The 25,668-nt window shown below is 43.5% G+C and overlaps 1 protein-coding gene and 1 non-coding gene across 4 annotated transcripts in view; both read right to left on the minus strand.

The window, feature by feature from the left end:
• Positions 1 to 1,685: 1,685 nt before the first annotated feature.
• LOC115029481 (small nucleolar RNA SNORA17) lies at positions 1,686 to 1,816 on the minus strand. Its single transcript, XR_003835055.1, has one exon. It is a non-coding gene; the product is annotated as a small nucleolar RNA SNORA17 (small nucleolar RNA).
• Positions 1,817 to 4,507: 2,691 nt separating this feature from the next.
• The window catches only part of Fzd6 (frizzled class receptor 6), a 32,284-nt gene continuing 11,123 nt past the window's right edge, over positions 4,508 to 25,668 (minus strand). For all 3 annotated transcript variants that reach the window (XM_021183642.2, XM_021183643.3, XM_029470102.2), the window contains exons 3-7: positions 16,918 to 17,114; positions 10,908 to 11,925; positions 8,718 to 8,866; positions 7,478 to 7,897; positions 4,508 to 6,306 (exon numbers count right to left, since the gene is read on the minus strand). In XM_021183642.2, coding sequence (XP_021039301.1) covers positions 6,138 to 6,306; positions 7,478 to 7,897; positions 8,718 to 8,866; positions 10,908 to 11,925; positions 16,918 to 17,114 — 1,953 coding nt within the window. In that variant the 3' untranslated portion in view covers positions 4,508 to 6,137. The remainder of the gene's footprint in view (positions 6,307 to 7,477; positions 7,898 to 8,717; positions 8,867 to 10,907; positions 11,926 to 16,917; positions 17,115 to 25,668) is intronic.

Genomic DNA, 25,668 nt, shown 5'->3' on the forward strand with positions numbered 1-25,668 from the left:
ACTGTGGGCCATGAACTATTAAAGATTTTGCTTTCCAAGCAGAAAGGAAGCAGCAGGGCTCCGTGTGATTATTACAAATTACATCTTTCATTTCCTGGTGGGTGTGTCCACCACCTGTTGCCATGGCAATGCCGAGCTTTCAGGAGGCAGCTAGTGGACACACCCAGCAGCTGAGCTAAGGCAGCAGGAAAATTGACTTTGATGATGGCTGGAAATTCCAAACTGGTTTTGGTCTGGTTTTATCTGGAAAGTTTAGCCAAGATTTCTTCAAATCCATGAGTAGTGTAACAGTTATGGGTCCCCATGGGTGCTCTGGGTCCTTGAGATGTCATTATATTCTGTGTAATTCTGTTGAGGATTTCAGAGACTACTTCATCACCTCTTGGATGCTTTTGAGTACAGTTGTACATTGTTCCTGCAAGCTTCATTGCTGTAAATGTAAATACAATGGCCATATTATTTTAAGTCAAATTTCTTTAATTAAAATGCTATGTAATACCTTTTAATTTTATTTGCTTGTTTATTTATTTGTTGCATAGGGGTATTTTGTCTGCATGTATCTCTGTGCATCATGCATTTCCCTGGTGACTGTGGAGATCTAAAGGGTGCCACATTTCCTCTGGGATGGTTGTATGTCATCATGTGGGTTCTGGGAATCAAGCCAGGGTCCTCTGGAAGACTAACCTGTACTCTTATGCTATGTAAGTCTTGTAGAAATTAATGTCACTTCTTTCTAAGTTACTGGTCCGTTTTTGAATTAGAGTGATTTCAAAAAACACACCTGTTTTGTTTCAAATTAAATACATTTGCGGTTTCTCCAAAGTATTCAAAATGAATGTCTTTAAAATTCAAGTTTTCTAAGTACTAAGCCAAGAATAAGGAAAAGTATAAACAAATTTTTTGCTTAAAATAAATTGATAATATTAAAATTCAGTCATATATCAAGTGATATATTGTGATAAAGGAAGGCTATTGAAGAATTAATGGATGCCATCACAGTAATAGGCTTTTTCAAACTTTTTATTTGGTTCTTTGTGAATTTCACATCATATACCCCAATCCCGCTCACTTCTCCCTCCTCTCATACCCACCCGCCACCCTTGCAACCTCCCCACAACAGAGAAAAAAATCCCCTTGTGGAAGTTGTAGTGTGTCACAGTGTGTCTCTGAGGAAGTTGTAGTGTGTCACAGTGTGTCTCTGAGGAAGTTGTAGTGTGTCACAGTGTGTCTCTGAGGAAGTTGTAGTGTGTCACAGTGTGTCTCTGAGCAGCAGCCCAGATCGGAGATGTCTGCTTGGCCTTGGGTGGTAACAGATCTCTTCTGCTGCAGGGCCATAGACCCAGACCTGGCTCTGTGGCAGTGCAGGCCAGGATGCCACCATGGTCACAGGTGACATCACTGGCTCATATCAAGCTGTTCCTCACTACCCTTTAGCCCCCATTTCTCTCTCTCTTCTTTATGCCCACCTCCTCCTGTTGCTCTTTCTCTTCCATTTTTCCACCACTTGCTCCTCTTAGTGGCACCTGGGGTCTCTCAGTGTCTGGGGTCATCTCAGGCGTAGTCTCAGGAGTGCTATGCCCTTCTCTTGTATTATGGACCTGCATGGCCAGGTTATCTCAGGCTAGCTCCTGTCTGGGCCCCCTGATGCTGGACTGGTGGTCGTCTTAGGTTTTCTTTTTGAAGGAAATGTTAGGCTATTCATCATTCAGATGTACATAGGTCAGAACACTAAATACACATAGAGCCCTTTTTCTCTCTGCCACCTACTGATGTACACGTGATACAGCAGCCACACCGGCAATGCCTCTCGGGCAGAACATTAGTAGATTCATCAAACTCATCAGAGGCACATGAAATGTTTGCTGGTGGCTCACCAAACCTGTTTCTTCTCCCGGACAAGCATGCGTCTTGAACACATCTCTCAGCCCCTCCTGGTATGGATTTGTTCCCACATTATGGCAAGTGGAATAGTGGTGGGGATGTGGATCACGTTTGCCTGTGTAGCCTTCCTCCAGGGGAAGGATGATGCAGCCATGACTGGACTGATAAAGGGCAGAATAATCTCAAGAACACCTCTGCCTGTCAGGTGAATGTTTGTAATACTTGTAAGGCTTGGAGGCTCATTAGTCATGGTAGCTAGTTTAATGTTCTCTAGTATTTATAGAGAACCACATTTAGTAACACTTTATACCCATATACTAGATTTTGGGAAAAAGACCTGTAACAGATCATGATTTTTAAAATGGATTTATTTTGGTCAATCATGACTAATTTATTATAGAATATGTTAAGTCCTGGATAACTGCTGCCTGTCTAGTCTGCCATTTTATGCTGTTACAAGGAAGCTTTCTTATGTCCAAGTTGATTGCATACTCCATTATGTTCTGTGCTTTGGTGTTCTTGGAATCCAGTCATGATAGAGCTCAGTTAGAGTGACTTTGAATAGCTAGCCACAATAAGTTTGGAGCAGAAACCACTGCCCAGCAGTGCCTCCTGTCCCTTATGTATGGGCTTTTATGGTTGTCGCCACTATAAGCAGCCCCTGGGATGGAACCCAACATAGGCACATGTACCATAGGGGTCGGGTAAAGTTTTTTTTTTTAATATATGCATAATGACCCTTCAAGTAGGATACTATTTATTTATTTATTTATTTATTTATTTATTATATGTAAGTACACTGTAGCTGTCTTCAGACACTCCAGAAGAGGGCGCCAGATCTCGTTGTGGATGGTTGTGAGCCACCATGTGGTTGCTGGGATTTGAACTCTGGACCTTCGGAAGAGCAGTCGGGTGCTCTTACCCACTGAGCCATCTCACCAGCCCCGGGTAAAGTTTTAAGTTCCTAAGACCTCCCTGGGAATTTACACCATACTTGGAAGAAAGCGACAAGTACACAAAAGTGAGTGACATTTTGATTTGCAAGTTAAGACGTGAATGCTAGGCAAGGCAAGGCCCCACCGCAGGTGAATCTCAACCAATGGGGACAGGTTGAGAGTACAACAAAGACATTTTCCTGAGGAAGTCCCCTATGCCTAAATCCTGATTGGTGGAATAATTTGGCACAGGCGTTTGTGGATTTCAGGTTAAAAGCTCCGCAGGATCCTGGCCTCAGGGTCGTAGTAAAGTCCTGAGTCTGGTCTGCAGCCCTGACTGATCAGTTCCCAGGCACATGCTCAGTAAACGATCCCTGTCTGATTAAGATCAGTGTTTGTGTGGGTTGTGGAGTGACTCCTGGACACCAATGATAGACCCTCTTCTCCCCCACCCTTTTTAGACAGGGTCTCTGTTCATAGCCTTGGCTGTCCTGGAACTCACTGTGTAGACTAGACTGGACTTGAACTCAGAGATCTGCCCATCTCTGCTTTTGACTTTTGTGATTAAAACCATGTGCTTCCTTCATGCCTGGTCTGATACACTATTTTTTAAAAATTATACATGTATGTATTTTATGTGTATTAGTGTTTTGCTTGTATGTATGTCTGTGTACCACCTGTGTATCTGGTGCCCACAGAGGACAGAATATGGCATCAGACCCCCTGGGACTGGAGTCAAGGATGATTGTGGATACTAGAAATTGAACTCAGGTCCCTGTAATAAGTGCTCTTAACTGCTGAACTGTCTCTCCAGCCCCTAGGGCTTGTGGATGGCCAAGCATGGTGGTGTGGTCCTGTAATCCCAGCACTCAGGTGGAGGAAGGACAGCGATCAACCCAGAGGTTGGTCAAGAGTACACAGTAAAATGTAGGCTGGCTTAGGCCAGCAAACCTGTCTTGAAACAAATTTAGAGGGCATAAACAGTAACCCTCTTTCTCTAAAAGACTTTCATTTGCTTTCCACTGTGAGGCTCCTAACCCAGAACTGTCCTAACCCAGAACTGTCCTAACCCTGGGCCAGAGTCTGGGCTTTCTCTGTCCCACATAGATAGCATGAAGCACGGTGGTTTTCAGGTGGTTGAGGTCACAATTCTAAATTTATGGAAGGTATCGGTCCCTTTCTCCTGCTTACCTAACTTCACTCTGAGACTCCTTCCATAACACTGTCCACTTCTCTGCAACACTCTGTAGCAAATGGATACAGACAAGACAAGCAGCAAACCCTGGGCTTGGTGACAGGAATTCCTCTGACCCCGAGTCCTACCTGACAAGTCCTCCCTTTATTAGCTGTTTAGTATGTGGAAAGCAAGACTGCTTCACTGAGAAGGTTTGGTTAAATGATCCAATCCACTGTTGGGAGCAGATCCAAGGACGCTGGCTTGCTTCGCCTAATCTAGCAGGCCTCCCATGGGCTCCAACACACTGTAGGCAATATGGCTATAAAACTACACTTTGGGAAGAAACTGTGACAATATGCAAGTGTCTTCATTGTCTTCTCCTACCTCAGCTAAAAGGAAGCTTCTGACGTATGCCTTTATCAACCTAGAAAAGGTTACACTGTTTCTCGGGTCAGTACTCTCGGGTCAGTACTCTCGGGTCAGTATATATCTAGCACGCAATACAATCTTTCATTCAAAGAAAATTTTATTGATGAAAAGAACACACAAAAAAATTTCTTGTGTCTGAAGTTTACATATGTGGAAAAGTTAGTATTTACATTTCCCATACAGTACATGATAATTTTCATTTTAAACTTTAACAGAGCTCCAATGGGATCAAAGGATCCAAGAAAACCTCGCTGGCGAGATAATCCTTAAGGAGGACCAGCACTGAGACGCTGTCTTAGCACCTTCAGTGTCTTCACGCTGCACCTGCTGCACTACGCTCTCCCTGCCCAACTCTGACTCTGTCCTTCACACATTTTCTTTTGCAGGCTTAGATGCAGATAGGAATTTTGCATAGCGTCTAAGAAAGATACAACACAATGTGTTTGTTCTATTCCAAAAACATTTTTTTAAGTTTAAATTTTTAAAAGAGATAAAAGCTGAGTGTGGTGGCTTGGGAGAGATGAGTGAGCTGCAGAGGGGGAGATCTGTGACCTGTCTGGGACAGACTGAACACCAGACAGCCGAGGAGCGCCACACAGTGAGGCCCTGTCTCGGAAATAAAATACTAAAATAAAAACAGGCACGAGCAACTACAAATGGCCATAGTTCAATCCTAATTCAACACTTAAAAGGGGAATCGATAGCTTGGCCTAATTTGTAAAAAACACACCATCTGACCTGCTGATTTATAACATGCAGAAAGAAAGGGACAGTCCAATCAGGGAGGGACACTGCCACCAAGTTCCTCCTTTCGGGGAAGGTAGGGGTGGCTGTGACCACTTCTTACAAACCTTTCAGTGTGACATCCACTCTTTTTACTGTAAAGAGGCTGCTGTACAAGGTTTTTAAAAATCCAGTGTAACAGCTATCACAGTTGCAAAGTAGCTAAAATAGTAGAAAAATATCATAAAAATATTTGATTCAATTTTCTAGGATTTTCAAAAAGTTCAAATACACATAAGCATATTTTCAAATACATATCTACATATAAAGGTACAAAAGTTTAAAATACTTCAGCAAAGAAAAATCTTGGATTTATATAAAGAGTGAAAGAGCATATCTTAAAATACTTTAATGAAAGAATCTTCAATAGAAGGAAGACTCCTCTAATGCCCTTCCCACCCCCACATTTAAAAAGTATTATTAACTGGACACTCCTGGTTGTTTTTTCAGGTATAAATGCATTATATTATTTTTGAAATCTGGGCTGTTGTTTCTTTCCAGTTTAAAAATAGACAAAAGGCCGGGCGGTGGTGACCACACCATTATTCCCAGCACTCGGGAGGCAGAGGCAGGCAGATCTACAGAGGCCAGCCAGGTCTACAGAGGGAGTTTCAGGACAGTCAGGGCTAGCAAAGAAACCTTGTCTCAAACAAACAAACAAACAAACAAACAAACAACAAAAATAACAGCAACAAAAATAAAAGCCAATCCAAAAAAAACAGTAGACAAAGCTGGTTTAAGTGCAAGGAAGACTGTAACAGTGAATTTTCTTTTTGCAGTGCTGGGAGACGACCCCAGGTTCTCAAGTATTCCAGGTGGGCGCTGTACCACTGGGCTACTCTCCCAGCTCAACAGTGGCCTTTATAAGACAAATCCATTGGTCATCTCCAGTGTGACATACATGTGCTTCTGGGGGAACGAGACAGTTTTCTTCAAGCGTCGGAATGGCTGCCAGCACCCTGCTCTTTCCTAGCTCTGGAAGCTGAGTGAACAGGCAGAGATGTGGAGCCTTTGAGGCTGGTTGGTTCTGGAGAACTGGCGGCCTGTGAAGTGCTGCAGTCTGTCAGGCCAGTCTCAGGAGCACTGCTCTTTGGACTTACCCTAGAAAACACGAGTGTTTATGTGCACAGCAGAAACACAGACCGGATGTTAGTTATCCTTCTAACCCTGTGCATTCACCCCAAGCAGCCCTAGCAGGGGATAACCCACGGCAGCTCCTGGGTAGCACTTCAAACCACAACCCGACTGACTTCACACGCTTTACCAAGTGCTATTCCCGGATGGCTGAGCACTGTGTCTCACAGGGGACACAATTACTGAGGCAGGTTCCTGCTGCCCGGTGACTGAGACCCCCATCAGTGTCAAGATGCATTAAGAGTTTAGGACTATATTGCTGGGCATGGTAGCACACACCTTCAATGCCAGCATAGGGAAGGCAGAGGCAAGTGGATTTCTGAATTTGAGGCCAGCCTGGTTGGTCTACAGAGCTAGTTCCAGGACACTCAGGACCAGGAACAAAAAGATGACCAAGACCTCAGCTCAAATCCAGTGAGGATGAAAGCATCTGGCTAGTTCCAGCTGGGTGTGTGGAGGCGTCATGGGACACAGTGTACTCAGCCCTGTGTTCTGAAAGGGCTGGGTAGTAAAACCTTGGGAACTTGCTACCGTTAGCTGTCAACATTCTGAGAAAACAAACAAACAAACAAACAAAAAAGCCCAAGCTTTTGATATTTTTTGACCATTGGGAAAAAATTCACAGTACTCTTTCATGTTCAGAAACTAAGAACATTTAGTTATCCTTGTATAAAATATCTCATTTAGACAGAATGACGTAACACACTGTTTCATTTCCTTGAGTTGTTTCTTTTCTTGCAATTTTTAGAGTTGAGGTTGGCCTTGAACTTGCCTCAAATCCATGAGCCTCCTAACTCCAGCTCCCCAGTGCTGGGATTCCAGGCATGTACCACCACACTCAGCTAGGCTGTATGGTGACAGTTTGTCCTGTATTCCAGATGCATTTTAAATATTTACCTAAGTGTCAAACATCACTAACAACTATTAAGAAACAAACATCACTTTCCAACTTGTATGTCATATATTAAAATTCTACTCAAAACTAAGCATTAAACTATTAGGTAGCACATTAGCAGTTGAAACCAAACTTCCTTAGATTAGAAGTATAGGTAACTCATCATAACATGCTTCTGGTCCAGATAAGGTATGTGCCAGGAAAAGATGAGTAACGCTCTCCCTCAAAGCCGGCCGACCTCACCTTCCTTCACTTGGAGCCCCTTCTGATCCATTGCTTCTCTCCGTCTGGCCGTCCGCTCGGCTTTCCCTGCCATTGCGGTCCCCAGAGAGCTTGGAGCTGGGCCCTGCGGGTTCCCCACGGTCCCGATCTTTGACGCTGGGAGTGTTTGCTCGGTCTGCTCTTCCCTCTTTGACGGATGCTTCTGGGGAGGTCTGGACTTCTGTTGAAGTTTCTTGCCCTAAGTAATCATGGTCAGCGATTGCTATGGCAGAGGTGCCATGATTTGTGGTCGCTCCTGTGCTAGTTCCCATGGACTTGGAAATGACCTTCAGCTTATGAGCCCCTGGTTTGCCATGCTTCTTCTTGTGCTTCACTTTAGAGTTGTGCTTCAGGAAGAACTCACAGGATTCTTGCAGCACTCGTCGGCTCTCACTGATGGGGCTGCGAGAGACCCAGGGAGAGAATTTGCTCAGTACATCTTAGGTGCTACAGACACAACCTTTGCCCTAAGTCCACTTTGATTAGTGAGATGTTCTGTATGGTTCGCATTATCTATGAAATCTGAGATTCCTCTACAGTGAAGTCTTTTGTGCAAGCACCTACTTTGCTTTCACTAACAGAAGCAGCACACTTGTAAGAAATTAAATGGCCAAAACTCAAAGTTTTGAAGGAAATGAAGCACACACCAGCATTCTGGGGCTGACTATATTTGTATCATAGAAATTGCTAACTATACGGTAAACCAGAGGGAGGGACACAGTCAGAATAAGCAATGGCCTCTGTTTTTTTTTTTTTTCCTAACATTCAAGTTGACAAGTTATAGTAAAGTTATATGGGAACACAGATATGAGCTGTACACAGAGTAAGTAAGGCATACAGTTCTGAACTAAAGTATTTTAGAGGCAGGGTCTTGCTATCCAGGTAAGCCTCACCTCCTGCCTTGCCCTCTGGTTACCAAGTATGGGGCTAAAAGTAGGTTCTGCTTGTCCAGCTATAGCTATGAAATTTGTGTTCAGTAGTCAAATCAATTGAAAATTAATATGTATGTATGTATATATATATATATGTGTGTGTGTGTGTGTGTATACACACACAGCACATTATACACACTATATATAATCAAAATGAACTATTTACTCATAAACATGAATTGACATTACAGAATGTTTCATTGGTTTGAACTGTCATCATTCTAGGTGAAGCATTAGCACTTTGATCTGTTTACTTTACAGCAATCATAATATAACCAGTCAGCTCTTACTCTCGCTTGCGGTTTCGCTTAAAGAACCCGGCCCATTCTGTGCACGTCTTTTTGCTTCCAACCCAGAAGACCGCAGAGATACCAACAATTAATGTCATCAGATATTTTATCATAAATAAAGCCAATTCTGGTCGAGCTTTTGGATTTGCCTACAAAAACAAAACAAATACTAACATACTTAAAATATAAAGAAAAATCTGCATTGTCAAAGTAAAGCTTGAACAAATTATACATTTTTAGTCTGTTTATTGCAAAAGGTTTGAAATAAGTAATATGAACAACAATTTTAAGTTCAATACATTTTTATGAAGTTCTGAACACGAAACTTCCATGTGTATCAAAATATGGCTGTTAACAGAAAAAAATACTTATGAGTGTTTTCAGAACCTTGGCATGATCTATTGCTCTTTCCTATTGGTAGACTGGCCTCTCAGAACTGCGAAAATATTACTCTGTGAGTATTTACTTATTTTTCCTCACTATAGTCTACATTTAAATATGTTTAGGGGTTACAAAGATGACTCAGCAGTTAAGTAAGAGCAGTTGCTGCTCTTGCAGAGAATCCACGTTCAGTTCCTAGAACCTACACCGTGGATCACAGCTGTCTATAACTCCAGTTTAGAAGAACTGTCTGTACTTTGTGGTACAAAGCTTACACGTGATGTATATATACACATGCTTGCAAACACTTACATGCACAAAAAGTAAAAATTAAAACATAAAAAACAGTTAAACTCATATTTTATAATCTTTCTCATTAATGCACATGATATTAAATTTTGATTGGCTACCACAAAACAAGTATTAGTAAGATGTGAAAGTATACAAATTTGATAAAAAGTAAAGTCACACTTTTGTTTAAAGCATGCTAGTCTTAATATATGTATTAAATACCAATATTTTCAAACATTATTGTAAGTGTTCAAATGTAACCGTATTACACACATTGCACAGCTTTTTGTAACTACTACCCCTGGGAACCCCACCCACATCAGCACAGAGCAAGCTTTGCTTGGAGGTTTGTTTCTTTGTGAGTTCTAACTTACTCAACTAGCCCCTAGTTAAACATATTTAGGTTAGTTCCCACGTAATTCCAACTGCTAATAATGTTGCAGTGTTCAGCTCTATATCACTTAAAGTGATTCTTCAGGAAGAGCTAAAAAAAAAAAGAAATAGGGAGGGTAGGCAGAGGGAGAGGGGGGGCAGAGGGAGGGAGGGTAGGCAGAGGGAGAGGGGGGGAGAGGGAGGGAGGGTAGGCAGAGGGAGAGGGAGGGAAGGAGGGAAAGAGGAAGGAAGGGAGAGGGAGGGAGGGTAGGCAGAGGGAGAGGGAGGGAAGGAGGGAAAGAGGAAGGGAGGGAGAGGGAGGGAGGGTAGGCAGAGGGAGAGGGCGCAGAAAGGAAAGCTGTCAGGTGCACACCCTGCCATGCTACTGTTCTGCCACTCAGCTGCATTTCCATCCAGATAAAATCTGTTTACTTTAATTAATTAATTTACTTGAGACAGGGTCTTGCTACATTCCCAGGCTGACTTTAAACTCAACAATCCTCTCCCTTGGCCTCCTAAGTATATAGGCACAATGCATACTGCTAAAATGTATTTTTTTTAATCCCCAAATTTTCATTTAAAAATTCAACTGAAATTCTATAACAAATTAAATATTTCAGGAATTTACAATTTTTAATCTAAAAACCCAGCCCCTTATAGTAATCCTCAGCCTCAGACACAGGGAACGTACTTTCTATTGCGTGTTCTTCTCAGTTAAGAATGGCAGGATGGGCTGGGCAAAAGGCAAAGTCTATTTTTAGATACACACACTGCACAAAAGGTTAAGCCCAAACATAGGGGTTTCCTACTAACCAAAGTGGTGGAAAAAAAACCCACTCCAATTCAGTAGATACTTTTTCTTTTTTTATGATGAGGCCTATTCTTCATAGTCTGCTTTTCATAAACCGACTTAATTGTTATTTTCACTTTAATGTTTGAAATATTTACAGGAGACTTGCTGTATTGTAACAGAGCTACTGCTTGAAGAAAGCACTCCTGGGCCAGTCCCCAGCCTGGCTACGACACCGGGGCTTACTCCCTGTGTCTGATAGCTCTCCTTAACTGAAGTCTACTTTTATGACCATGACAAGTGCACTTCCAGAAACATGAAGGTAAAGAGTGGCATATTCCAATGCTAGCACCTACCTGGTAAGGGCACGGGATGCGGTACTGGTGACAATGATCAGAGAACCACGTCATCTCCCAGGTGATCCTGTTCACTAGCTCATAGACATAGCAACCAAGAAGTGTCACCAAGGGCACGAGATACAGGCCACTGAAGACTCCGATGCGAATCATGAACTTCTTTAGCTTCTCTTGGTTCCGGCCATCATGCTGTATGACTTGTCGGACATGATTTAAGGAGATGATGCCGGCTAAGAGGAGAGACAGCCCAACAAATACGCAGAGGCACAGAGGCAAAAGGACGAAGTAGCGAGAGGCGTCCAGGTCATACAGGCCAACGAAACAAACGCCACTAATGTTGTCTCCTTCAACCTTGTTCATAGCGAGCAGCATGACGGTCAGGAACCCGGGCGCCCCCCAGGCAACGGCATGGAACCACACCGCTTTTTGTTCAATAGCTTCGCAACTCCATTTTCTCCCGGCAGCTAAGAACCACGTAATGGTGAGAATCACCCACCACACGGTGCCAGCCATTGTGAAAAAATACAGAAACATAAATACCACACTGCAAGCCTTATTCTTTGACCCCAGGACAACGGTGTCCCCGAGCTCCAGCTTCTCGTCTGCCTTATTACAAGCCGTGCTATTGCCCAGCAAAAACCCCACGAAGTACATGAGAGAGACAATGCTGTAGCAGACAGAGTAATAGATAATTGGTCTCTCTGGGTATCTGAATCTTCTAACGTCAATTAAAAATGTAAGGAACGTGAACAGAGTTGCACAAAGACAAAATATTGAAACTATTCCTATGAAACTTTTGGCAAAGTCTAGTTCATCACTTTTAAAATACATATTGGGGCACGGAGGGGCACACTGTTCAATTCCCAGAAACCTATAGCCTTGGTCCCCGGAAGTCCTAAGGTGCTTTGGACACCAAAATCCAATGTCTCTTGGGACTTGATCTGATTTCTTCTGTGGACCAAAAAGCTCTGTGTGTGGATGAGAAGTTACAGGAACAGTGCCATCACAGTGTGGCAATCTGTAAAGTTTACAAAAATGCAATGTCACGGCAGCACTTTTTACATTTTTAAAAAATATTTTCATTAATTCTTCGAGGATTTCACACATGCATACAATGTATTTTGATAATATTCCCCCTTCCCTTCACTCCTCTCAGATCTACTCCCCACTTTATTTTATCCTATGTTTCCAAGTATAAAACATGACTTTGCTGCTTCACAGCTGATGGGAGACATACATGCAAGGCTGAGGAGACACCTCTTGGGCTGGGTGAACATTAGAGACTGACTGGAAACTGTGCTGTTTATGAAGCATCAGCTCATGAGAGAGAAAAAGGAAGAAAAGGGAGGAAGAAAAGGGAGGGAGGGAGGGAGGGAGGGAGGGAGGGAGGGAGGGAGGGAGGGAGGGAGGAGGAGTAAGAGCTGACCTTAGTACCACACACCTTGATCCCAGCACTTGGGAGGCAGAGGCAGGCTGATCTCTGTGAGCTGGAGACCAGCCTGGTCTACATAGTTAGTTCAAGGTTAGCGAGAGCTATATAGACCCTGCCTCCAAAGACAGAAAGATAGAAATATATTCCTGTAAAACGAAAACTCACAATCTTTTGGCTTTGGTTAAAAACGGTAACATGGTCCATTTCTGCTTAGGACCTTTAAATAAAGCAGTGCAGCAGTATGGACGGTCACGGCTTCTTTCCCATCTTCTTCTATTTTCTCTCTTCTCAGAAGCGTTAATTGCCAGAAATTTGGTTTTTATTCTCCTCAAGCATTGAAAGGTATTTTACTATATTATTTACTAGTCACAACCTTATATAGTAGTTTCACAGGCTCTGAACTTTATATAAATGACATCATGCCATTAATTTCTTTCTACGGATAACACTAGTTTTTCAGTCTAGTCTTAACAGGTGTCAGTCAGCTGCATCCATTTCACCGACTGTACGATAGCAGGTCAATGTGTGAGTGCTGACAGTTCTTCGGTGAAGGATGCTCACGTAGTTTTCTACTTTAGAACACAAGGGGCCAGCAATGGCTCAGCAGGTAAAAGCGCTTGCTGCCAAACCTAACAATCTAAGTTTGCTGTCTAGGCTCCTCATGGTGGAAGGAGAGAGCCGACACCTACAAGCTGTCCCCTGACCGTCACACGTGTGCTGCAACATGCACACACCACCTGCCATAATGAATTTTTAAAAAGGAATAACCAACAGTCTTGCTGATGGCTCAGAATGTACTAGGAGTTTCTATAGATTTTCCAGACTTAGGAGAGGGGCATTTTCAATTTACCACACATTACTCCATGTGTGGATGGTAGTTAAGCGTCTAACAGAATGTGTGAACTCTACAGAGAATACTTTCCTCAGCCTAGAGATAAAATACAAAAAACAAAACCAAAAAACTAGGCTTCCCCAAATTACTGTGTGAAGTTTCACTATATAAACAAAATATTTAAAATTCTAAGTCCCTAATGTCTAGAGAATAGGAAACAAAATAATTAAAGTGCAAAGTTCAATGACTTGATGAAGACCATTTATAAGTTTACGGTGCTTAAGACCCTCTCCGGTGTGTCACTATGTAGACCAGGCTGGCCCAAACCTGATTCATACCTCAGGCTGTCCTCCAACTTGGGATCCTCCCACCTTAGCATCCTTAGTGCTAAGATTACATGTATGCACCACCATACCTGGCTTTCAAAATCCTATTTTTTTTACTATGAACTATAACGGCAATTGGTCAAACCTACAAAATATTAATCATATTAATCGCATTTATTCACTGTCATAGAAAGGGCCAGACAGAATAACTGAGGTGAAAAAAGTGTATTCCTGAGATTCTTATATATAATAAAGACAATTTTACCCTGCCCAAATATTACAGTAATACTGGTGTGAATTACAGGCAGATGTGAGCCGCCCGGTGTGGATGCTGAGAACGAAACCTCAGCCCTCTGTAAGAGTACTACATGTCACAACCACTGAGCCATCTCTCCAGCTCCAAAGTGTGTCAGATCCAAAGTGTGTCTTCTTGAAAACAGGACAGGCACATAAAGAAAGGGTGGCTATGAAAATAAGGGAGAGAAAGAGCAAGACAAATCAGATCCCAGGACCCTTGCACTGTGGTAAGTAGGCTGTGCTGCAGGGAAAGGCAGGCGAGCAAGAAAGGACGGGGAGAGAGGTGCAGAGTTAGAAGAGGCACTGACAAACTCTCAAGAGAGTGCCCAGAGCCACGACTTTACTGTACAGTTCTGGCATAAAATGTGTGCCTGGGCCTTGACAAGCTGGGGAACCTGCTTCCACCAAGAACTGGGTTGCTTTTCTGCTTGTTCCAAAGCTAAGGCACTTGGCAGGGCAGAGGCACCATCCTGGGGTCTGAGAGCCTAAGGTGTGCCATTGTTCCAGAGTCCCAAAGTAAACAGAAGCTGCCTGTGTAGCTGCCAAATCCTTCAGCAGGCCAGGACCGGGGCTCTAGTCAGAGACTCGATTGCTTTTGTATTTGCAAAATAAGATGCCATCAAACTGTGAAGACTGTTTTTACATCTAGGGAGAAGTTAGAATATTTGTAGTAATAAAATAGAGTTTAAAAAGAGGTGTTTGTCTGCTTTACAGACGTGAGAAATGGTTTGATTTGGGTTTATATCATTTCTTTTAAAATGGAGATTCCACTTCCTATGGCAATGGATCAAGTAGTTCCAACACAAAACAAATTTGACTTGGTGTAAGAAAACAATGTTTGTTCTCAACAAAATCCAACTTTACAGAGTATAACTCCAAAAAGGGGGGAAATGTCAGCTTAGGGACCAGTGCATGTTTCTGGGAGTCATGACCCCTCCTGCTTTGACACAATCCCACCAAGAGCAAACATCTTGCCCACAGATGTTACCGTCAAGAACACCTAGAATTTACTGATTTCATTTTCCTGCCACTAAGCTGTAAGACCCCTGATGATAGGAATTCTTTTCTGTGGCATCTTTGATGTGTATGACAGGAGAGACACACAGTAAGAACACAGTGAGTGGGTACAGACTCAAGTGTCCCACTGTTCCCTCAGCTGCCATTCTCAGTGATCTGAGCATACTGTGGACATATCAGTAAACTCTGGCTGCTTAGCTCTCTTCCCCAGTCATAACCCCTAGCCACGATGGCTGTCTCTAGTTATGACATAGGAATCAACTCAGGTATCCTGCCCCTGGTCTGTAAGCTCGGATTTTACAGTGTGCTTATCAGAAACCATCTGCAATGCTTTTTTATACCTCACTGGGACATCCCATTTCTACATGACAATTCTTTAATTTTTCCACCTCAGTCCTCATCCACTTAAAACAGTCGCAGACTAAATTAATGCTGAGACAACCTCCTTCTCAGTTTTCTTTCATCCTACTCTTCTTCCTTTTTATTATTTACTTTATGAGCATGAGTATTTTGTCTCAATGTTTGTATGTATATCCTGTGCATGCCTGGTAACATTGCAGGCTAAAAGAGAGCATCAGATTTCCTGGAATTGGACTAATGGGTGGTTGTGAGCTGACATGTGGGCACTGGGAATTGAACCTAAGTCCACCGCAAGCCATCTCTCCAGCCCCTCATATTATCTTGGCACTGTATCCATCTGAACTTCAACCACAGATAAACCCAAATATCTGCTTCCCAAATATACAGGCCCAAGTATCCCACCACTGCGGCCACATGGTTCAACAGACCAGAGTGTCCACTAGACCCTCAGGATCACCCACATTACCTGAAGGGTTAGCGCCTCTACACACTCTACACGCCTGTCACTTCTCAAATGTACAGACTCAGCAGGATGCAGTGCAGACGCCAGCTAGTCCCAATAGGATTCCTTTAGGCGCCTTGGTGACCACATGATCCTCCTACTCTGAGCCATCCTGACCTCCATCCTCTACTAGCTACACTTGCGCTTGGGCTCCTGTGTTCTCCTCAGACAACTTCTAGGGACTGTCTCCTCTGCCTTCTGTACGCCTGCCGTTCCCTTGATCCTAGAAGTTCTTAGTCAGTCCTTGCTCCTTTATTCCTTACTATACTTGTGCAGTGCGACCCCAACCACAGACAAACTCCACTGTCTGTCTCCTATTCTTCGCCCCACCACTTTAGTAAAAGTGAAGGCTCCCCCAGAGTGGCCCACCCGATGCTTCCTCACCACTGGGTCCCTCCCTCTGTTCTGGACATACATTCATTTCCCATTTTCCTTATTAGTTCAATTGGGACCAAATGATTGACATCTTGACAAACAAACTCAGAGGCTGTTGAGGTGAGTTCTGTATCTTCCCTCACTTCCTCCTCAGCAAAGCTAGAAAATGGAGGTGGCCTGGAGTCCTGAGACAAACTGCCATGGAGAGCTTTTCAACAACCCTCATGAGACAGTAGTATGAGTGCCCTGTTCTACACAGAGGCCATTCCCACCTTCACACACCTGTGAGCTCACTGCTCTGAGCAGGAAGTCATGCTAGATGGAGCTGACGGGCCTGACCGCTGCTTGCACCACAGCTTTTCTTACGCATGCTGCTATAGGTACACTGCCTTGCTGTTTTGTTCTATTTTCTTTTTGAGGCGAGGTCTCACGCTACAGCCTAGAGTGGCCTTGAGCTCTTGACCTGCCTAACACAGCCTCCTGAGCACTGAGATGTAGGCATGCCCCCCACCTTGCTAAGTTTCTCACAGGCAGAGCTCACTCATATTAGAAGGTATCTGGGCAAGTTGTTCTTTTTGCCTGCAGTGTTTGTCCCCTCTCCATCATCTAAGTAACTCAGTCTTATCTTCCATTCTTTAGCTCAACAGTCAATCCTCTTGACCACCCCCCACCCCAATGTAGGCACCAGTACGTTCTCGTATGACTAACCAGAAGTCTACGGTGCTCACCCCCACCGTTCCTACCTATGAGGGTGCAGCAAATACCACCAGTCAAACAGGGTGAGTCGTACGGTGACGCGCTAACAATACTAAAGTGCCATTTGTCTTTAGTATTTGTAGTTTTCATTCTCACTGGAAAGAATCACTTACCTGTTACATTCAAGTTCTTCAGGCCATCGGATGCCAAAAGTGTCCATTATTTTTTTGCAATCAGAAACTATTTTCTCACACAATTTCCGACAGGGTGGAACTACATGAATTTGCTCTGTGCAGGTTGGTACAAAAGCTTGGCAAAGGAACATTTCAATGTTTGGTGAACATTCTAGATTTGCAAGATGCAGAAAGCGCTATTAAAAAAATGGAGAGATCCAGTTAGGAAAATGTTAATCATAAATGCTTAAAGAGAATACTTTTCACCTACCTTCGAAATGAGTCTTAAACTCTCTTTCAATGTGTTTAAATTTTGAGGTAGTAACACTTTCTGTTAAATTTATGTATGAGCTCTTCGTACAAGATGGAAATTATGACGTTATAGGATGTACCTTTTTCAAGAAGTCATGCTTTGTCATTATTCATTCATCCCATCTGCACAGACATTCATTATTCAGTTATATTTAATATTTATAAGAGATGCCATGGGGTAGCAGACACCGCTCTAGGCCCTGAGGATGCAGCAGCGGACGGAATAGTCAGAGATCCTTCTTCCTTTAATTTAATCCTAGTGGGAAGGGTAAACGTTAAGAAGCACATGGTATCTAATGACGTTGTAGATATAGGTAGGGACAGTAAAGGGTGGAACATGACAGAATCCTTTCGATGGGAGTAGAGGATGCCTGTGCAGGTATTCTGACAGGAGAGCAGAATCAGTGAGGTCAGAAGAAATGGCTGGCAGAGTGAAGGGGCCTCAGGTACCACTGCATGTGACAGCCACCACCCTAAGCCCAGTGGTAAATTCCGGTATTTACTCTATTTACATCACCAACCGCCACAACTCCAGTTTCTCAAGATTTTTCCTTTGGTTTTAGAGGACACTAACTCTTCTGGATGTCACCTCATTGCTGCTCTTCCGATCCTCTTACTTCTAAGCAAAGGAAATGCCCTAGAGCACAGATCCCAAAACACTCCTGCCAGAACACTGCTCCAGCCCCATTTCTCTGTGCACTCCACATGTGCTTCCTGACAACTTCATTTGTCACCAACAACACCTCACACTCCATCCGTCTGTCTACCACAACTCAGCCCTGGTACTCCAAACAGTCCCGAGGTTATCCATACCTCACGGTGCTCAAGCTGCTCAGGCCTCGGACCTTGGGACCCAACCTCTACCTTTTCCCTTTCACATTATATCCAGTCCATCAACAAATCTTGCGATTCTCCCTTCAAAATATATTTTGAATTTCACCATTTGCCACTGCTGCCACCCAGTCAAAGGCACTGTATCTTTCCTGGCCCACTGAAAGCCTCCTGTGGGTCTCACTGCATCCCACGCTTGCTAAACTTACATCCACTACTCCATAGTTCCACCAATGTGATTATTTGAAACCTAGGTCCAAGGACTCCACCAGACCATGTCAGAGTCTTTACCAAGCCTTCGGGCCTCAAGACCCCAGACCCCACACTGGCTCCAGTCTGTCTTCTGCCACCCGCTCTCCTTTGCTTCTCTTTCCATGCTGCTCCTGTCTTGGGCTTTGCACCTGCTGTCCCTTCACTCTGTCAGCCATGACTTCTGCTTGCCTTTCACCTGTGCAGGCGGTGAGAGGATTCTGTCATGTTCCACCCTTTACTGTCCCTACCTATATCTACAACGTCATTAGATACCATGTGTTTCTTAACGTTTACCCTTTCCACTAGGATTAAATTAAAGGAAGAAGGATCTCTGACTATTCCGTCTGCTGTTGCATCCTCAGGGCCTAGAGTGGTGTCTGCTACCCCATGGCATCTCTTATAAATGCTAAATATCACGGGATAATGAACGCCTTGCAGATGGGAAGAATGAACAATGACAACGCCAAAACAAACAATCAGACCAGAAAGAAAGAGCACAGCCGCAATTCCAGGGACTAATATGCAAAGGAAATAATTCTGAACACTTCATCATACATCACATGCTGGAAGGCAATGAAGGAACAATTCTAAAACTCAGATGGAAAGTCACTTTCAAAAGAGAATTCTATAACTAGCCAACTATTTAGGTTACGGTAAAATAATGAGATTTTTGGACCTGGAAAGAATTTTAAAAATTAACTCTCAAATTAAAAGTAGAATATGTACTGAGAAGGTCCCTCCTGCAGCAGTGGGAACAAATACAGAGACTCACAGCCAGACATTATATGCAGAAAGTGAGAGACCTTGGACAATCAGCCCTATTGGCTGATCCTAATGTCTCCATCAAATCCCTCCTATCAGAAATCAGGGCACCTCAGCAGGGGCGGAGGGGGAAGGACTGTAATTCAGAGGAGACAGAGGACACCAAGGACACAAAGTTCCCTGAATCAACAGGATCTATGCACGTGTGACCGAACAGAGGCTGGGACAACTTGCACAGGATTGCACAAGTCTGTGTCAGATGGCATCCTAGAGCAGAATGGAGAAATGGACTCATGTCTCCATCCTAGCCCAGAAGCTGTCTCCAATTGATAAGCATCTGCAAAAGAATGTAGTTTCCTCCAAGGGAGTCTCACTAGGGAAAAGAAATCACTCTTAGTGGTGGGCTGTGTGCCCAGCGGTGCATGCCGTGGAAACAGAGCGCAACGGTGTCTGTGGAGGCTCCTTGTGCTACACTCTCATGCTGGCCTTTCCTCTTTCCTGTTTTTCTTTTCATTTTATTTTACTTACATATTTTTCTTCTCTAATTTTACCCTACAGGTCCCTTATATACACATCATGGCTTCCAGTTTACTGTTTTGATGGGGTTCCTGAGGGTGCAGACCAGTGGGTCACTGTTTCTGCATCTTCTCTTGGGCTCTTTTCCTTCTGCTTGTTTTGTTCTACTCTGAAGTGTCAGTTTTGATTTTTATCACATTAAATTATATTCTTTTTTTTAAAAGATTTATCTATTATTATATGTAAGTACACTGTAGCTGTCTTCAGACACTCCAGAAGAGGGAGTCAGATCTCGTTACGGATGGTTGTGAGCCACCATGTGGTTGCTGGGATTTGAACTCTGGACCTTCGGAAGAGCAGTCAGGTGCTCTTACCCACTGAGCCATCTCACCAGCCCTAAATTATATTCTTATGTTATAATATATTATATTCTATTTGTTTTCTATTGAGACAGAAAGGGAGTGGATCTGGATGGGAGGGGGGAGGAGCTGGGAGCAGCAGAGAGAGGAGATCATAGTCAAGATATGTGATAGAAAAAATCTACTTTCAATAAGAGAGGGGAAAGTAGAGTATGTAGCATACCTAATAAAAACATTGATGAAAATATGAAAAAGGAAAATAACAGAGAAGGATGCATAACTCAAGGATGCAGGACTCTAGGATGCAGGACTCAAGGATGTTCTTTCTTATGCTGAGCTAGCTCTCCAGCCCAGGTCACTGAGATGCACCCATGTTGTCCACTCCCTCTAACTACTGAGTAGTATCTATCACACTGTGCTACCACATCATCATTTGTTAACTCATTCATCCGGCTGTTGATGAGACAGTCTGAAGGGGATATGGGATATTTGAATATAGAATAACTACTAGCAGGCAGTTAAAAGAGTGATGTAGATAAGATGCTTAAAGGATATAGATTTGTGGCAGGAAAGACGACTCAGCAGGTAAGAGCATCTGCCATTCTTCCAGAGAACCTGAGATCTTAGCATCCAAACTGGGCAGCTTACAACTGTCTGTAATTTGGCTCCAGATAATCCAATTCCTTTTCAGGCCCCTGTAGACACATACCCTCAAAACACAGACACAAACACAGACACAGACACAAACACAGACACACACAGACACACCCTCAAAACACAGACACACACACACATACCCTCAAAACAGACAGACAGACAGACACACACACACACACAGAACTATGTGTGTCTATGTACATACATGAATAAACAATAAGTTATAGCTTTAAACAGAATCCACACTCTTAAAGTCATCAGCATAAAGCTGACATCACACATAGAGAAGGTGAAGTGTGAGAGGACCAGACTTCTGATTTGAGAGGTACTGAACCTATGTATTAGCATCATTTCCTCACAGAAAAGAAGATGTCGTCATCGACACATTAAAAAACACAAAAACTGCCTAAAGTCACAGCCATATTACCAAGCATGCAAAGGAACCTGGGAAAAGCTCTTGCTGGTGAATTATAAGAGTTGAGAAACTTCTGGAAGATAAAAAGGAATAGGGATTGTGATTTCTTCAGTATGACCAACTAAAATAGATCCTGACATAAACCATTTAGATTTTGAATAACCTGCAACAAATACACTTTAAACTATGCTCAATTCAACTTATACCTAATAAAATTTTCTTAAAATATAAAGAGCACTAAAAAAAAAACCAGGAAAAAAAGAAGAGATGGATGATTCCATGGTCACAATGAGGCACAGAGAGAAGGCCAAGTTACACTCCACAGAGAGATCTCATCTCAAAGCTCACAGAACCCACACCCAACAATCACCCAACAATAGTTTTAGAGAATGTTGGACCCATGGAAAGTTCACCTGACCTGATGAGGCAAAGTGATTGCACAAAAACAGGGCCACCACAGTTGGTATTCTGACATTCTGGTTGTGGGCCAAGCATTTGAGAATGACCTAGCCATCTCTCCAGCCCACAGCTGGTATTCTGTGAATCTCTGAGCCTTTGCCATTAAAAGGAGCACTTAATGGTCAGCCTTTCACCAGGCATAGAAAATGCCAGGCCACATGAGAATCCTCTTCTGAGGCTGAGGCAAGGCAAGGAGGCGTGAACAGCTGGTACACTTACGCCATTGTTAATGCTGTCCTCAACAAGCCTAATTCTAGAATAACATTTCTAGGTGTCTGATAACCACCCTGGCTAGGGAAACAGGTAGACTAACTACAGACCTTCACTTCACCTTCTGTTCCTCCAAATCAAATCCCCCAGTCTCATCCCCAGCTCAGCAACACAGCAACACTGCAGCTTCCCTTTCTCCCTGCCCCAACTTCTCTCTGCCCCTACCTCCAGTGTATCCAACAGATCTTCCCCTCCTGACCTCCCAGCCCCCAACTCCAGCGGGCACTCCCTGGGAACCCACAGGCCACACTGGGCAGGGACGAAGATGGGCTAACTACAGATCTTCACCTCTCCCTCTGCTCCTCCAAGGCAACCCCTCAGTCTAAGCCCCAGGTCAGCAGCAGATTGCTGCAGCCTCCTCTCCCTCCTGTGCATCTCCAGTGGATCACAGAGAGGGTAACAGCATCCCCTGCACTATTCTCCCCCACAACTCCTTGCTTTGTCCCACTCTATGCCACAAGTCCAGCAGGCATTGCCTGAGAACCCACAGGCCACTCCTGCCAAAGAAGCAAGGAAGCTAACTGAGATCTTCACCTCTCCTTCCATTCCTCAAAGTCCAGTCTCCCAGTCTCATCCCCAGCTCCTTAGCAAGCATCTGCTGTGGCCTCTCCTCACTCTGCCCCCATATCCAGAGGACTGACTTAGCAGATCTGGGTGTAACACCCTACTTTCCTCCCTCCCCATCCTAAGCCTCAGCTCCTAATAGCCAGACACATTTACCTGGAGCCTACAGGGGCCACACTCCTGAAGAATTTCCTATCAGGCAACACATGGCCACCACAGAGAGGAAACAGAAACCAAGAAACAAAATGCCTAGCCAACAAAGACAAGATATCAGCATCTAGAATTTACAGTCTTCCCAATACCTGCTGCCTAGATGCCAGTGTAAAAAAACACAGGAATGCCCAGAACACTTTCTCTACAGAGCCCAGCAACCCTACCACAGCAGGCCCTGAATATTCCAACCTGGCTGACCTGTGCTCGGAGGTGTGAGAACAGAATTGTCAGACATATCCATTTTGCATACACAAGAAAAGAGAACCTTAACTTTTAAGTGAGAAATCCCCCAAAACTTGAATCTCACCACTTTAATGTATACATTTAAAATACTGTGCATGATAAAGAAATCATGTCTTTGGGTCAGATCCAACAGAGCCACCAAATTTCAACTGCTTCAGACTAACAGACAAAGGACTTAGTCTCGGAGCCCAGAAGGACCTTTCAGTTGGTTATTCTCAAAGCATCTCCGTATACCTCATCTAGCCAAGAGACAGTTAAGTGGGAATTTACAAAGAACCCTGATCTATTAAGCAAATAAAGGCACAGCTGCTCTGGCCCAGAAGGAACCCTCCCTGCTGAGCCGCTCTTCCTGGCTTCCTTCACTACAGTGACCTCACAGTACCTCGATAGCATGGACCCACAACAATCCAGCTGGGGAAACCTTCAGATCACTAGGAGAAAATGTGTCAATTTCTTACTGAAAATTATTTTGGAAGTTCTAAATCTATGCTTAATTAGAATCTAAATGTTTTTATTCCAGACTCACTACTATTGTTACAATACCTGAGCTGTGAATTATAAATCTTATAATACTATTAATACTTATTATAATATTATAAACTGTATCCTATTATCAATACTTATAACAAGCTTTTCAGATACAATAACCCTGTGAAACAATCTTGCAGATAAGGGGTCAAGCTCTAAGAGGTTAAGTTTCCTTGTATAGTGACAGAGACATAAGGAGACTCTAGTCCATGTGACCTCAGTCTATCCTCTTGACTCCTTACCCAGTTCTTGCTGAAAATAACTCCCTCAAACAACCAATTCCTCAAACCAGAAGACAAGCAAAAAAGCCGCATCCAACAAGGATGGAGGAGGGACATCTCAGAAGAGGATTGGGAATCTCCATGAAATTGCTCTTCAAGTTGTAAACAACAGAAATGCACAGGTCATACATCAAAGCCTCAGCTGTGTTTACTATTCTAACAGTGTGCAGAAATACAGACAACCTGGGAACAAATACTTCAGAAACAAGAACTACTTCAGGCCATGGGGCGGCCACTGTTGAGCCAACGCAGCAGTCACACGACAGCACCAACAGGATGCCAATGTTGTCCCAACCTTTTGAGTACAATCTTGTTAGGAATCAACATCTTCCCACAGAATGTTCAAATTCCACATCTGGAAACCAAACCTTTAGATGCAAAGACTACAAACCTGACCTGTGGTATTTCTTCAGTTTGATACTCTGAAGTCCATGCTACAACTGAGCATTTGCATAGAACACACCATGTAAACCTCTGAGCCGAGGAAATACACTCCTGGCTCTAGTCTTTTTGTTTCTCCTGCTCAGTGAAATGAGTCTGCTCCCTCCGCAGGCCCGTCTTCAGGATGCACTCACACACCTTTTATTTTTCTATTGAATTCTCAGAGAAACTCACACAGTAACAGAGAAGGATCATCAACACTTTTGAGGGTCTGGCGTTTAACGATAACTAAAACAATCCTGCTAACTGCTGTGTTAATCCTCAGAGAAATGAAAAGCAGGTTCCCTCAAGGGTCAGTCCTCCTCAGCCACCCTAGACAGAGCTGCCACTGTTAGGACTGGCAGAAACCTGGATGAGGGATTTATACCTCTATTCTGTTCTGATGAACAAAAATGAAAGCAGCGAAACTAGGAAAGATGGCTAATGAGACCAAGAACACAGAACACAGGGCTGTTTTACATAATCTTAGCCAATGTGCATCCAGTACGTTAATTCTAACTGAATCCTAAATATTGTTTAACCATCTGTGTCACCTTCCATAGGTGACTTTCTGTCTCTGGATCTCGGGGTATCTTCAGAGTTAAACTCAAGATGCCTAGATGATCTATAAGGACATTCGTGATAGCTCAAGTTTATGAAGAACGTAACAGAGAGGCAGGCAGCAGAGTTAAACTCCAAAATAACAAAACAATCTTGGTAGCAACTGTCTCGCAACTGTCTCACACTGAGCCCTAGCCTGAACCTTCACTGTCTGTCTGTTCAGCAGTTCTGCCAGAGGAGACGTTGGGGAGCCTAAGGAGGTGCAGGGAGCATTCTGGCAGCAGACTCAGGCCTGACCATTTGAATGCCTTAGGTACATGGTTTTTGTAAAGAAAGAGAGCAAAAGAGAGATACACACAGATTAAGTGAGACAGTTACAGGGGATCAACCACCTCTGCAGTGCCATAAAGAGGGTCCAGTGCCAAAGGCCTGGTGTGGGTGACAAACGTCCTGTGGCACAATCTTATCCGTGTTCTGGCTCCTTTGCTCCTCCAGATAGTCTGAATTTGATTCCCCAGCCTTGTCATGGATCTACTAGCTGTTCAAGCTCCATCTGGTTTTGTTGTTGTTGTTGTTTTGTTTTGTTTTTCTTCCTTTCTTTTTAGCTTAAATAAGCCAAAAAGGCTGACTAGTATGCAAATTCCATAAAGAATGGATTGTAAGTGATCTCAGTACATGGGAAAAAAATCTAAAATTGAGTTACAGGCCTAACTGGAGGCCAAAGCAGTAAGCATCCTATTATCATTTAGAGATGAAATGCGGTAACATTTGATGGATAAAGGACAAACTGAATTAGCCTTCCAGCCTCTCGGCTCCTTGGTACACAAGAATGGTAGTGCGAAGTGAGGGCTCTAAGGAACTGTTTAGTCAGAGAATAGAATGGTTCATATGAGTAAAACACAAGCTTTACAAAGGACTGAGAGTGTAAGCAAGTGAAAACCAAATACAGAGTTGTTCCTGCAGGTTGTCAAGTCCTATCAGTGCGACGTGTTTCTCTCTTACATAAATCATCCGTGACAGTGGGAGGGAAGCAGAGGAACCCAGGGGTTTGGAGTGAGGCTCTAAGCCCACAGCCCTGGAGGAAAGCTCCTGGGAAAGGCTGGCTTTG

Source organism: Mus caroli, unplaced genomic scaffold (assembly GCF_978045245.1).
Source record: "Mus caroli unplaced genomic scaffold, Mus_caroli_1 scaffold_16, whole genome shotgun sequence".
Taxonomy (NCBI): Eukaryota; Metazoa; Chordata; class Mammalia; order Rodentia; family Muridae; genus Mus; species Mus caroli.